General features: G+C 32.0%; 1 protein-coding gene across 3 annotated transcripts in view; it reads left to right on the plus strand.

Annotated features, from left to right (window-relative positions):
• The window catches only part of RO60 (Ro60, Y RNA binding protein), a 36,731-nt gene extending 22,241 nt beyond the window's left edge, over positions 1-14,490 (plus strand). For 2 of the 3 annotated variants that reach the window (XM_031937054.1, XM_031937055.1), the window contains 4 exons: positions 3,782-3,898; positions 5,064-5,177; positions 8,021-8,167; positions 8,793-9,161. In XM_031937054.1, the coding sequence (XP_031792914.1) occupies positions 3,782-3,898; positions 5,064-5,177; positions 8,021-8,167; positions 8,793-8,945 (531 nt within the window). In that variant the 3' untranslated portion in view covers positions 8,946-9,161. Of the gene's footprint in view, positions 1-3,781; positions 3,899-5,063; positions 5,178-8,020; positions 8,168-8,792 lie in introns of all 3 variants that reach the window. The other variant, XM_031937053.1, reaches the window with a different exon arrangement.
• The last annotated feature ends 1,449 nt before the right edge of the window (positions 14,491-15,939 follow it).

Genomic DNA, 15,939 nt, shown 5'->3' on the forward strand with positions numbered 1-15,939 from the left:
ATGTAATTTCTTCCAAACTTTGAAATTTACCTAAATACTGTAGGATATGCTAAAATATTAAAATACACTCAATATGAAGTTAAATTGATAAAGTAGAATTCTATGTTTAATTAGCTAGCTTCATCTTTGAGAAATAGTAACATGAAAAATGTTCTGTTTTGTCCGGGCAACCAGATTTTAAAGGAAAGGGAAGTCTTTGTTTCCTTTTCCTGGCCATTATAGTAAGCACAACAAACAATGTCCGATTTTTAAAAACACAGTTTCCAGGTGTATCAATATTACTCTAAAATTTGTCCTCATGGAATGCTGATTTAAATTCACAATACTGATTGACTAATCAGACTTAATATTGATCTAGCCATGGCAAACTAACGTTTTTCAAATTCAAAGGGGAAAATAGAAATCAATGCTTATGAAGTCTCTTTCCCTTCACTGTAAAATCTTTTTCTTGCCTCTTTTATGGCAGATAATTTCCACCTTTCCAGCTCTCCCTTTCCTTTTCTCCCAGTACATTGCTCTCTCTCACTCCTTGATTTTATTTTATTTTTTAGCTGTTATCCCTTCATATTCACTTCTATGCTCTCTGTGTATATGTATACATATACATATTTCTTTTAGTTGCCATATTAATGAAGTTCTTATGAATTACAAGTATCATCTTCCCATGTAAGCAGATAAACCTTGTTAAATCCCTTAGGATTTCCCTTTCCTGATTACTTCCTTATGCTTCTCCTAAGTCCTATATTTGAAAATCAGATTTTCTATTCAGCTCTGATCTGTTCATCACAATGCCTGAAAAGTCCTCTTATTCCATTGAATTTCCACCCTTTCTCCTGAAGGTTATACTCAATTTGGCTGGGTAGGTGATTCTTGGTTATAATCCTACCTCCATTGCTTTCTAGAATATCATTCCAAGCCTTCAGGGCCTTTATTGTAAACGCTGCTAAATCTTGTTTTATCATGACTGTGGCTTTTGAATTGTTTCTTTCAGAATGCTTGCAATATTTTCTCCTTGACTTGAGAGTTCCAGAATAATGCTCTAATATTCATGGAGTTTTCATCTTGAGATTTCTTTTCATGAGATAATTGGTGGAGTCCTTGAATTTCCTTGTTGTTTTTGTTTTTGTTTTGTTTGTATTTTTTTTTAATTTTCTGTTCTTTAGTTATATGTAAAATAGTTTTTTTTTTTTTTTTTTTTTTTTTTTGGTTATAGATATACATTCACTTTTTACACGTTTCCATGTGAATCATGTTGGGAGAGAAAAATCAGTGACAAAAGGGAAAAACATAAGAAAAAACTACACTTTCTATTGTATTTTTTTCATTAATTCCCTTGATTATTCTTGACTTTTTGTTATTTTTCCTAACTCTATAAAATAACTTTTTGACAGTTTGATTGGTGTGCCACTGAACAAGTACATAAATTTAGGCAGAATTTCCATTTTTATTATATTAGCTCTACCCATCTACGAGCAATTATTATTTTTCCAATTGTTTAGATTTGACTTTGTGTGAAAAAAAGTGTTTTGTAATTTTATTCATATAGATTCTAGATTTATCTTGGCAGATAGACACCCAAATGTTTTATTTTTATCTACAGTTATTGTAAATGGAATTTCTCTTTTTTGTCTCTTGCTGCTAGACTTTATCTTGCAGCTTTGCTAAAGCTGTTGATTGCTTTGAGTTTTTTTTTGGTTGATTCTCTAGGTTTCTCTAAGTATACCATCGTATCATCTGTAAAAAGTGATATTATACTTCTTCTACTGCTACTCTTGTAATGCTGGAGAAACTGAGGCAAGATAGAGATTAGAGAGTAGTTAATAATTTATTTAAAAGGGAGAGATTTACTGGGACCAAATGGATCCATGGTTTGATCCTAGCGCTGAATCAGACTATCGTCTCCAAGAATCCAGTAAATAATGTGAGTTCTCAATGACATATATATATGTGGCTCAGACTCAGGGGATAGAGCAAGGCAGGGGTGGAGTCAGGGTGCTGAGAACAGGAGGTCACTGACAAGATGGAGTGAGCCTCTGGAGATGGGATGACCTAATGGGGAGAGGAATCCCAGAGATGGAGAGAGGCATCTTGATAAGACATTATCTAACATTCCTATAGCTTGGGATGGGGAGAGGCATTCTGATATTTGAAAACATAAGATCTTTTATCCTTATCAAATGTTCTGATAATGAGGGAGGGGAAGTTTTGCAGGACTGAATGTTGAACTGATAATTATAAACTGAAGCAGAATAATTAGAGAAACTGAGTCAGGACTGGGTCGGGATAATTAGGGAAACTAAGTCAGGACATACTTGTGGGCCGAGAACTCCAGAAGCTTTTCGATGACTTTTGTGCTGAGGTCTCTGCTGCTATCTTGTTACTATTGCCACTGATGCTTCAAAGGCTGCCAAAGCCCCATCCTGGGCTGGGGCTCCCTTATATCCTAGGATGCTAAAACCTTTTTTGCTGAGTTTTCCTTGGCATCTGTGGGCTGAGAAGTCTGGAGATCAAGGCAAAAACCACTGCCTGGACTATGCTGACCCAGCCTGCACTGGGATTGTACACCAGACCCACCCCGAGGTTACACACCCCCTCCAGCAGAATTTCCAAGTTGTCCTTCAGCTCAAAAATTGTTCCATTCCAGCTTTTGGTGGGTTCTGATGCTCTAAAATTTGTGTCATTATTTAAAAGTATTTGTTGGGACCTGGGGAAGAACTCCAGCTACTCCCTATCTTCAATCTACCATCTTAGGTAGCATTTTTCCCTAGCATTTTATATTTGTCTCATAAAAGAAATTAGAACTCATTTACCTCTTTTTTCAAATAGTTAATGTAGCATTTGAATTGATTATTCCTTAAATTTTTGATAGAATTCATTTGTCAATCCATTTTTTTTTTAGGGAGCCCATCCTTGTGTATTTTATTTTTTTTTAAGATTGGATTATTTAAGTATTGTATTTCTTCATCTATTTATCTGGGATGTTTATATTTTTTGTAAATGTTGGTCCATTTCACTTAGATTTTCAGTTTTAATGGCATATCATTGGACAAAGTAATTCCTAATAATTGCTTTAACTTCCTCTTTATTAATGGTACATTCGCTTTTTTCATGACCACTTTAATTTGTTAAGAATTTTTTTCTTGCATCACGCTACAATGAGTTTCTCTGTAATTTCTACCTTTTTTTTTTTTTTTTTCATATTTGTATTCCTGAGATCAAGCAGAACAAACCAAATTCATCTTCCATTCATCATTCAGAAGTCATTTATTAAGTATTTGCCATGTTCTGGGTATTTTACTGGGCTATGTAAAGCTAAAAACTACTGTCATCAAATGGCTTGCTTGCATTTTATTAGATGAAAACAATCAAACACAGATATAGAAAATACAAAATAATTTTTTGGATTAGGCATTAGAATTTACTAAGTCAATTAAGTTGCACCAGGAAGAAAATTTAGAGACTATGATGTAGAAATAAGAGGAATTTATCTTAAGAAGAGATGATTGTCACCTATGTAAAGTTATAGAGTTTAGAGATCAAATTTTGTATTTGAAGAAGATTGTACCAATTTGACTAGAATGTTAGAATATAAAAATTTTTAAAAGATTAATATGCATCAGCTTAGAAAGATAGACTGGAACTAGATATTATAGGGCTTTAAGTTTCCAAAGGTAGTATTTTATCTTAACAATAAGAAGAAACCATTGGAATTTCTTGAGCAGAAAATGACAGTGGTGAGACCTAAGTTTTTTTAATATATAATTATTTTTTCTTCTTTTAGACAGTTGAACCAACAGGAAAACGTTTCTTGCTAGCTGTTGATGTCAGTGGTTCCATGGATCAAAGAGTTTTGGGCAGTATACTCAATGCTAGTACAATTGCTGCAGCAATGTGTATGGTGAGAAAAATTAATACTTTTTCATATTATTTTCTGTTCTAAAATATTATCTAACTAGGCTGTAAAATAATTATTTTAAGATATGTTTTGATGTGATTAAATTAGACTTACATTTACTTTTTGATGAATATTATTATATTTTATTGGATTTTGTTATTGACAAAATAGTAAATAAATAGTTTTTAAACAGTGAGGAATTAAATGTTAATAATAGTTTCTAAGAATTAGATACTCATTACAACTACTTAATAAATATAGTCTTGGAAGAAGTGAACTAGGACTCAGTTGATCTAGGTTTGGTTCTGTCACTCTGAATGTTAAATGACTCCAATTAAATAATTCATTTAACTACTTTAATTTTCAATGTTATCCTCTATAAATGGAAGAAATATTATCTTCTTTATCTACCATAAATGTATGTTCAGGCTAGTTTTCTAGAGGTTCTCTGGAAGGGCTTTGGTCTCAGAAAGATAGTCACCACGAGGATGGACAAGAATAGAGTCTAAAGTCTTTATTGTATCCTTCACAGTTTGTGTCTGTCACAGTCTGATCCATTCTCCTCCAGCAGTCTACCAGTCTCAACCAGTCTCAGTTTGAGTCTGACATTGTCCTCAGTTCTCTCAGCCCTTAAATACCCTATTACAATTACATCATTACAGTATATAAGCCAGTCTAGAGTGATTATATCATTTATCAAACTAGAATGATTATGTCATTATACCATACTAGACATATGTGAATTAGAAAACCATTATCATCAATTCCAATGAGTTAACACCATTTTTCAACTATACTTCTCCAAAGTTCCAGTCCTCTACATCTCCCGCTTTCTTTTGTTTTAGAACACAGGTGGTCATGCCCTCTCTGACTTCTCAGAAAGAGAGGTGAAAACCCCAAAAAAGAGGTGATCACCCCCTCCCTGACTTCTTAGGAAGGTGAGAACACCAAACCAGATATTGTTAGCAGGTTTCCTGTGCGATGAAGGGTCTTACTTGAAACAGGTATACTATAAATATATCAGCATGGGAGGTTTTACAAGCACATAGTAATATAACAGGTTAATTGAAAGAAGTATACTTGAAACAAGGTTCCAATTCTCTACCCATATATATCTACTATAGATGTAATAATGTACTGAAGATGACTGTAATTGGATTTTTTTCAGGTTGTTGTAAGAACAGAAAAAGATTCCCATATAATTGCATTTTCACATGAAATGGTACCATGCCCAGTGACTATGGATATGACTTTGTGTCAAGTATTGAAGGTTATGGATGAGGTAGGTGACAGTTGTTATGAACGATATTTTTGTTGAAGGTAAATACAGTTTGCTTTATAATTAAATCTAATCCAATAATTTAAAAAAACTTTGCAGCTGATAAACAGAGGTGGTGACAGTTGTTATGAACAATATTTTTGTTGAAGGTAAATACAATTTGCTTCACAATTAAATCTAATCCAATAATTTAAACAAATTTTGTAGCTGATAAACAGAAATTCCATTGTACTAAATTCATACCGTGTACAGGTAATTCAAGAATAGGGAAGAAAGTGTCTTTGATCAGAATTTTCCTATTTTATTTATTTATTTAAATTTATTTTCTTATTTTACTCAGTCTGGAAGTGTAAAGGTTACATATAGGCCTGTCCCATTCTGATCATTCTCTGTTTCCAGCCTGAGCTTCTTCACATTCCGCCTCCCCTTTTTTTAGTGCTCCCATTCCTGGGGAAAAAAAATGAACTTAGTGCAGATGTCTGATTAATTTAGCCCCACTACAACTCAAGCTTAGGAGATCCTGCTTGCCATACTATCTGGGGAATCTAGAAATACAAGTTTGTACCACTATGCTTCACTTCTTTGTTTCATGAGTATCACATTTCTTTTCATAACATAGAAATAGTATAAAATGGGGAGCAAAGGATTCTATAGTATAAAATAGTGTGGAGATAAGTTTCTTATAGGGTGTCAAGGAAGATAGATATAGATATAAAATTCACTGTAGTTACAAAGATAGATATTTATGTGGACACTTAGTTCCTTTGGAAATGATTTTGAATGAGTAGTTAGGACTCCAACTGGTTTGTATCTCCTACATATTACCATGACAAATCTCACTATAAATGTTCAAGGTTTATGTGGGAAATTATAACAGCATTGTCACAAGAGTCACTACCTTGATCTATGGAATTCATCAAGTCAGCAATCATTTATTAAGCATCAAATACCTGCCAAACACAGAGCTAAAGCCCTGGAAATACTCAAATACACACCCTTTTCTCTAGTTCACAGTCTAATGAGAAAAATAACATACAAACAAGATATGGGCTAAGTTGAAAATAATTGGAGCAAACCAATGGCGGGATTAGAATAGGCTTCTTGAGATAGAGATGAGGAGAGAAAGAATCCCAGTCATGGAACAACCAATGCAAGTATAAGAATTGGAGAGTTGTGAGAAACAGCCAACAGTGTCATATGGAAGGAGTCAGAAAGTGTCATAAGACTGAAGAAGGCAGGAAGGGTCTAGGTTGGGAAGATCTTTGAATGCCAGAGGATTTTATATCTGGTTCTAGAGGAAGTGGGTATGAGCTAATGGAATACAAAGGTGGCCTGGTCAGCGCTTGTGCTTTAGGAAGCTCAATTTGACCAGTGAATGATAGATGACCTGGAATGGTGGTAAATGTGGAGGGGGGAGATACCAATCTGCAAGCACAAATCTATTCGTGAAGTGAAGAGGGACTGTACCATAGTGGTTAATGTTGGAGGGAAAAAGAGAGTAGGCAGGGGAAGAGAAGGACAAGAGAGATGATAGAAAGATCAAAGTCAGCTGGCAGCTGGCCTTGGCAGTCGATTAGATATGAGTGAAGAATGAGAGTAAGTACAGGTGACTGGGAGAACAGTGGTATAGGAGAAGAGGAAATAATAAGTTGTGGACACATTGAGTTTTTAAAGGTCAACTAGATGTTCGTTTAGAGTTGTCGTAATAGCAGGCATTTGGAGATGGGTCTGGAAGCCAGGAGCAACACTGGGGCTAAATAAGTAGAACTGAGAACCAAAAGCACAGAGTTCTAATCCATGGGAAGTGATATTACCAAGCAAAATAATAGAGGGAAATAAATAGAATGAGCCCTTGAGAGAAACCCACCATCACTTAAGTGTGACCTAGATGAAGATTCATCGCATTAGAAGAATCAGTCTCAACAAGTAGATTGAGAACTAGGACAGACCAGTGTGATGAAAATCTAAATAGAAACGACTATCAAAGAGAAGAGAACACTTGACAATGTCATAGGCTGCATAGATCAAGAAACATGAAAACTGAGGAAAAGCCATTAGATTTGGCAACAGCTTTGGATGGAGCTGTTTCAGTAGCATAGTGATGGCAGCAAACTAAAGAGTTAATAAAGTGAGAGGAAAGGAAGTGGGGTGTATCAGTTGTAGAGAACCCTCTCAAGGAGTTTAGCCACAAAATCAAGAAAAGCCGTGGGACCTAGCTAGTAGGGATGGACAGATGAAATGAGAATTTTATTTTAGAAATGGGGAACTTGAGTGTATTTGTATTTGTAGGTAGTTGAAAAGCAGCCAGTAGACAGAAAGAGAATGAAAATAAATGAAGTGGGGATGATAGAAGGGGCAATCTGCTGCAGAAGATAGAATGGAACTGAATATGAAAAAATCTCATACTAGAAAAAAGGAAGAGTATTCTAACCATTTTATCTCTTATCTGTTTCTGTCATTTCTTTGGTTTATGTTCATCAAACCAAAGAGAGGCTATACAAATAAGGTTTAAAAAAAATTGAATACATAACACTTATACAGAGAATGGGAGTAGTTTTACAGTTTTGGTAAAAAGGAGTTTCATTTTAGTGGTTATGATGCAGATCTAGGAAATGGCTCATAAATTCATGTAACAAATTTGATACAATAACAGACTAAACAATTATCTTAAATACCATGCTAATATATCCCTTTTAGGCAGGTAAGCTAATTATCTTTAACAACGTACTCCAGTTTAAGCATTTAATATATGTGTAAATCCATAAGTGAAGTGATTCTAAGTTTGTTAGATTCATCTAACATGCTAAGATATTGGTTTTTTTTTTTTTTTTTTTTTTTTTTTTAAGATTCCAATGGGTTGTACTGATTGTTCTCTCCCAATGATATGGGCTCAGAAGACAAATACAGCTGCTGATGTCTTCATTGTGTTCACTGATAATGAGACCTATTTTGGAAGTGTCCATCCAGCTATGGCTCTGAGGGATTACCGAATGGTAAATTGAATTTTAATATTTTCATTTTTATAATATGTTTAGTACATTTAGTATATACAAAGAAAAAATTTTGATAGCATCTAGTTTTGCTTAGTTAGGTAGAAAAGAGTAGTATTCTAGTAATGTTGGTTCTATCCTTAGAACTAAGTAGGCATAGGAACGATTTTTTTAAAAATTGTAGCCATTCTTAAAACATATAACTACTAACCTTTAAAACATGTATTTCTAAGGGAAGAAAAGGCTTTACATATAACTTAACTGTGCTTATTTTAGTCACTTTAAAATGCTTAATAAATTCAAATAGGATTTCTGAAATATACTAAAGGCTTGCATAAAACCAAAGCAGCAAATCTAAATTTCATTGGTACAGCGTATTTCCAGCTATTACATAATCATAATTCCAGGCTTTGACATGATAAATATTTTGAAAAATATTTAACTCAATGACTTATCATAAGTTAATAGATTTAGAACTGGAAGGAACTTTAGAGTCTTCATTAGATTTTTTACAGAGGAGTTTTAAAGCAGTTCAATTTTCAGTATAGAAATTTAATCCATATTTAAAATGATCAAAATTTTCATCTATTTTTTAATTTTACCCAGTGAATCTTTTTTTTTCCTACAGAAAATGGACATTCCAGCTAAATTGATTGTTTGTGGAATGACCTCAAATAGTTTTACCATTGCAGACCCAGATGATAGAGGCATGTTGGATATGTGTGGCTTTGATACTGGAGCTCTGGATGTAATTCGAAACTTCACAATGGATTTGATTTAACCTTCTGGCACCAGCACTTCACTTCATGTCCATTGCTGGCAGTGGATTTTGCTACAAAGATCTAATTACCAGCTAAACTTAATCAACTGAAAAATGACAGACATATCCGAAATTTAATCTTTTTTCAAAAGGAAAGAAACCTAAAATTACTTTCCTGTCTATTATATATAATTTAAACTGCTAATAAATTAAACTCAACCAATATTTTATAAAGCATCTACTACTAAACTCAGCATAGAAACTTTACTTCCAACTTCTACTGAGAAGAAAAAAATGTGTTCTGATGCATTCACTGAAGATATTTTTGTTTTAGAAAATCATTAGTATTATATTTATTAGGTGAGAGCCAAAAATTAAAATGGCCCCAACACAACTGTATGCCAGCATAAACATTTGCCTAAACTGTGTTGTTTAAACTTTCCTGTGTCCTCATTTGAAAAGGATAATTTTGATGATACTTACATTGTTTGAAATCCAAATACTGAGTATATTCTTTGGGTGCACTAGACCATGTAACTGTGATGGAATATAAAAATGATCTGTAAGATTTTTAACTTGGGGTAGAGAAGATAAAAGAGTTGGGGATGATCACACCAAGAAATTTTAAGAAATAATCAGAGCTTCATCATATCCTCTAAAATAATTTATGTGATCTTTTAGGATCATATTTGTAATTTTTTTAAATATTGAAAATCAACTTTTAACAGTTTTAAATTAGCACTCATAGAATGCAAGGTAGGTATTTAGAAACAACATTAGTAGTTTTGTATAAATTTACATTTTGATAAAGAATTGTTTTCTAGAAGAAAAACTGAATAAGTTACTCTACGTTATGAGAATTTTGACATAAATTCACTACTTAAATAATTTAATTTGTCTGGACAATTCCAGTTATCATCAAAATTAAACCGTATTAAAAATATAAAATTAACCCTCTGAAATGAACATTTTCCTACTTTGAAAATAGAGTTTTTAAAACAATTATGTTTTAACTATTATCTTGTTGATTGCATCTTAAATGAGTTTCTATTATCTGCAATGTAAAACCACCACTAACTTCCTAAATTGCCAGTTTTTTTTGTCTAGCTACACAAACTTGGTAAATTGTTTTCTGATCATAGAAAATACTTGACAAAAGATAGGTCTACTGGTAAATGATACATTTTGCAAAGGACTTTTAACCAATCATTGTTTATGAATTAAAGCAATAGATTCATTAACATCTTCAGGGAAATTTGTAAAAAATGAGTGTAGTTATTAATTTTTTTTTTTTTTTGGTACAACAAAGAGTACTAAGGAACAAATATAGTCTTGATAGGAAATTTTCTTTAATCATAAAATAACTACTGAAGTTTTAAGCTTAATTATTGTTCATAATTTTCACATGATACCACCAGTAGTCTCAATATTAAAACTAATTTTTCATTTGTCATTTTTTAAAAATTATTGTGCAAGAAGTAAAACTAGCAAATGCAGATTTTTAACTATACTTGCTTAGCCATTAGAGATTTGTATGTGTTTGGTGGGGTCAAACAGTATTATTGTAATTTATATGTGTAAATTTTTTCTACCTTTTTAGAGCATTTTTTCAGAACAGTAATTTTAGAGCTGTGATAAAATCAGTTATTTTCACAACCACAACTTCAGACAGCGTGGTAGCAGTTTTAAAATTGATTCCTGTATGGATTATATTACCTTTCATAGTTGGAGAATCTATGATTCCACTGGTATCGGTTGTCTCCTCCACCAAAGTAGCTTACAATTTGTCAGTTACTAGACAGTGTTTGAGAGCTGCCATAGCGAAAAAAAAATCATACTTTTTGCAGCTACCTTGGTAATGTACCTCTTTTCATTCAGCTAAATAGTCCTTTATACCAGTTTATATCACCAGGTAACTCTTCAAAAGCCCTTCCTGCTTAGTAACTATACTTCCTAGATTGTAACAATATGGGTCATATTTTCAGTAAATCAAGCTTTTACGAGGAAACATTCTTCTCAAAATGCATTGCTACACCCTATACTTCTGATATATTATAACAAACTTTAAGATAATTTCTGAAGTATTTGATTTTTTTTTTTAGCTTTCTATAAGATTTTAGGTAATTACATATTAGATGTTTTTGATATCTACAACTATCATACTATTTAGATAGAATTTAAAGAACATCTGATAGATGTATATAATTAGCTATTAAAATTACTTCATAAATTAAAAATTTAGAAATACAGGATGACTACTCCTAGAAGTGTTAATGAGATAAAACATTTAAAAAGAAGAGATTACATGTGTAAAATATTTTTTTAGTATCTGTAAAATCAACAATCTTTTTTATAAGTATCTTCAGGAATTAATATCAAAATCATTTAGAGAAATAATTTGTGACCTTGAGAAATATAAGTTTAATTTAAAAGATTTGAGGATCATGACATGGATGGATGATTTCTTTTTTTTTTTTTTTTAATTAAAAAACTAGAGATATTATAAAAAGCTGATTTCTAAGGCCTTTGGTTTTGGGTTTTTTGTTTTTTTTTCTTTAGTGACATAATAAAGTTCTTTTGGGATGTTTATTACAAAAATATTTGTCACTTTGGTTACGGTTTTAGGAAAAGGGAGATTATGTCTAAATTTGTGGCCAATGTTATAAGATCATGCTACTCCTACAATTTCCCCACAATTCATATTGGCACAGTTTGAGATTTGAATGCGTTTATGGGAATAACAAGGTCCTATTAACTTACCTCACTGAAATAAATATACTGTGGCACAAAATTATACTTTGTGAATCATTTTTAGCTTTACTTCAGTTATGAAAGGAAAAAAAGATTGCTTTTACAATCTTAAATACTATATATTGCTGTTACAGTCTAATACTCCATGAAAAGCAAGTATCACCTTTCAAAACAGAGTGGAGTGATCTTAGAAGAGCAGGGACAGGGACCTGATAGCCATCTAAAAGTTTTTGAAGAACTATGCTGTGGTAAAGAGACTGTGAAATTTGTTTTCCTTGGTCTCAGAGGAACCTATAGGAACAAATAGGAAAGTTGCAAAAAGGAGAGTTCCTAACACTCTTCTCACATACCTCTTAAACATTACCCCCCACCCCTTTCCCTACTAAAAGTCTTCAAGCCCAGATTGGGTCATTACTTGTTAGGTATATGGTAGATCATAATCTTATTCTGATGGGAATTCTACTACACAAAATCATATGATAAAATTTACTGCTTTGGAAGGGACCAGAGAGTTAATCTAGTACAACCCTTTCTCCCCACGCCTATGCTCTAAAAAATTTACAGATGATGAAATAATTCCAGAGTGGTTAAATGACTTGTCCCCTTGCATCATTGAGATTGTTTAATTAATAAAAACTAGGTTTTTTGGCTAGCTCTACCTTATAGGCTAAGTAACTTAGGCATGGCAGTTTTGTTTTATTGTTTTATAATAATTTAGGTATGTAATTTAGTATTTTCTTTAAATATTAATCCTTTTGATTTAGGGCTATTAAATCATTGTTTAGTTAACTGTAACACTTTAAAACTTGTTATATATCTTTGACATCCCAATCACTACATGGCTGAGTCAGTACAACTCAGTTCTCCAGCTATAGAAATGTAACTATTACTTGAAAAGGGGCTTTTTATCTTTGTCAAGCACTTTGAGAATCTGGGGGGCAAGGGCAATCTTTAAGTAATATTTTATTAATCATTCCAAGACACTGCTTGTAAGTTGATGATCTATGGTCAGTGTACTTTGAAAACCATTTACTTAAATAGGCCTTTAAAACTAAATTATCTTGTGAGAAAAAGGAAATGAAAAGGTATACTTTACAAAGTTGTTGATCAATGGCTTACAAATTATATGATAACTACTGGGAGGGTTGGGTAGAGGTGTGGAATTAAAATACAGATTACTCAAATGGAATCAAGAGCTAAAAATTTGATTGAGGGAAAGTCCATCAGAAAAGACTCATTTGACCTTTTGATTTTTGAATTTACTCTTTAATTTACAAATTATTTTAAGGGATCTTAATCTTCATAACAGTTTTTTTTTTCTGTCGTGGTAAGAACAATTATGCAAAAGTTGGACGGGATTACAGAAGGTGCTCTTATCTTTGGATGGTATTTAGTAAAGTTTGACACTGAATATCAAGATTAATATGTATTTTTAAAGTAAAATTGTTCTCATCTGTGGCTGAATTTGAATTTAACTTAAAAGTTAAATGATTCATAAACAAACCATTGTATGTATCTTAGTAAACTAGTGAAAAGGCACTGTTTATCAACGTGTTCATGACATTTTATAGTGTTAGAAGCTCTGTAAATAAAATGTAATATCACCAGTTTAAAACATACAAATTTAAAAAAATATTAGTTTAACCATAATGTACATAATTCTAGTCTGAGGTAACTAGTCTTCATCTTTTCTACCTCTTAGTGATATTCCTTTTTATCTTAATATCCAGTTTCCATTCTCTCATAAAAGAAAAGTAACTTCTCCCTTTTGATATCTTAGTCCAGCCCTGCTTTGTGGGGTATGCACAACTGTAGCATGTATGAACAGAAAAGTAAATTTTAGTTTTGGTGTATCTATCAGTTTCTTTGCTTATAGGGCTATTCTTTTAAATGCCTTAAATATGTAAGATTTTAATAGTTTTATACTAGCAATATCTGAACAATGTGCAAATCTACTGGGGGGAGGAAATTCTTTACTAACATATCCAGCATTTTCTCAGAGTATGTTAATAGCTACCTAAAATATCTTAAAATCAAGTAAGTAAACAAAAAAATTAGAGCCAACCTTATAAGAATATTACCTCTGATCAAAAAGTATAATTACCTGAATAGGTCTTCCAAATAAAGGGCATATCTGAATTCTATATTCTCATTATTAGAGCCAATAACAATCTGCATAAGTAGGATAACACTTGGAATCTTCTCGTACTAAAAATCTCAGTAAATTTGTACACTTAGGGATGAGAAAATTCTATGAGCAAATAACATATTCATCTTCATACTTTTACAAAGTACCAAGTTTATTTTGTTTTTTGATGTAATATTGTTTTAATCATGTGTGTGACTTTTTACATAGTAAACTGACAAGGGAACAAGGGCGTTAGTTAACTATTTTCTGGATAAATGTGTAATAAATTTTTTATTAAACATTGAAGATATTAAATTGTACTAGAGGATTTAGAAAGTAGTAAAGAGAAGATAATATAAATTGTGGGAATTAAAGTTGGTAAATCTGGAACTGACAATTATGCTCTAATCCTTTGTGAAACATGATGATGAGCTTGTATGGCTAGCAATGTATAAGCAACTGTTTCTGATGCTATAAAGCTGATTGATCTCTGCTTCCTCAACAGTGGAGTTTCTGCTCCATTTAGAACCTACACCAAATTAACTTTTGTAACCAAACAAAAAAATACAACTTATTTTAAAAGTCAGGATAGTGGAGTTGATATTGAGATACAAGGTCACACATAATTGTTGGAATATGCAATTTAATAACTAATTCAAAGCCTTTATTAAAGTTTTTAAGTGAAAACTTGTTAAGTTTTGTGTTCATTTATAAATGGAATTTTGGAAACCCGATGGCCCTGGACAAATTACAGTTGATGTTTAGTATAATAATTATTATAAACAGATTTGGGTAAGATATTTTTGCTGCACCAAGTTGTCCTGAATAGTGTACACACGAATTAATGTGTTAACAAGAGTAAATATGTACATGTCAGAATAGCCACTGAAGGTCATGCTCTTGAGTTTCAGTTTTTCCACTGCTCTTCTGGTGTGAGATCTGGATGATACAGAAACTATAATTTACTTCAGTAAAAGTAATAGTTGTATGCTGTATATAAGGCATTGCTTTCCAAAACCTGTCATTTTTGCTGCTGTTATGAGTTTCTCAAAAGTTAAACTAAAATATTTTAGAGTAGTTAGAGGAGCCTTAAAGTAGAAATTTCAGCTTTTACTGCTTTAGAAGTGTCACTCCAGTACAAGTAAGTATACAGGGTCTCAGTGTTGCCATATACTGCCTTAAAAATATTGATCTAGTATTTCTGGGATACAAATGTTCAGTAGGTTCTTTTAAACTGAGGCTCTCTAGTTTTGTAATGACTGGAAATAAACTTTAAATTTAGAAACTTTACATTAGTTTATCCTTTTTTTAAGCAATCATGGGCACTTTCGTATTTTGCATATACCACACTAGTCAAAACATGGGCAACTCCTCCCTTAAATCTGACTTGTGTAAAAACATTGTATTCCTGGTGAAAAGATCAGAAACAAAGGTGAGGAAAATGAATAATGAATATAGACAAAAATGATAAATAGAATCTTTGTTTTTTGAAATTTTTAACTTTCATAGTAAACATATTTTATATAATAATTTTGCCTATTTGTTTTTGTATACCTGTGGTCTTTTTTTTCCCTTTCAAAGATCTTATTTTAAGAGGGTGCTCATATTTATGTCACTACAGTATTATTTTAAAACATCTAGGAACCATGTAATAGTTTGATTTCTTTTTTTTACTGTCTTTCATCATTTTAAATAACATAAGTAGAAAATTGTTAGATGACCTCTTAGAACCATGTTGTTAATACATATCCTCTATATATGGGACATAACCTCTATAAGCTTATCTCCAAGAACAATAAATTTCAGAAAACAATTTAGTTACGTTTATTCAGAATTTATGCATGCATATGTGAGTGAATCTGTGTGTATATACACAGATAGACAAGTATATAAAAATCAGCATATAAAAAGCACATTTCATGTATGTAATTCACAAATAAAAATCAAACTAAAATGTATTAACAATTGAAATAAAAAATGCAGGCCAGTGGTTTAGTCAGTTAAGTACCTTTGGTTTTTCAAAATGGAAATAGTTTTTAATATTAAAAGGTCAGCTATCTATAAACAACACTGACTTAAAATTGGAGAATTGGAATAGATTCTAAATTGAGATTTTTCCTAATTAGTTTATAAAAT

Source organism: Sarcophilus harrisii, chromosome 4 (assembly GCF_902635505.1).
Source record: "Sarcophilus harrisii chromosome 4, mSarHar1.11, whole genome shotgun sequence".
Lineage (NCBI taxonomy): Eukaryota > Metazoa > Chordata > Mammalia > Dasyuromorphia > Dasyuridae > Sarcophilus > Sarcophilus harrisii.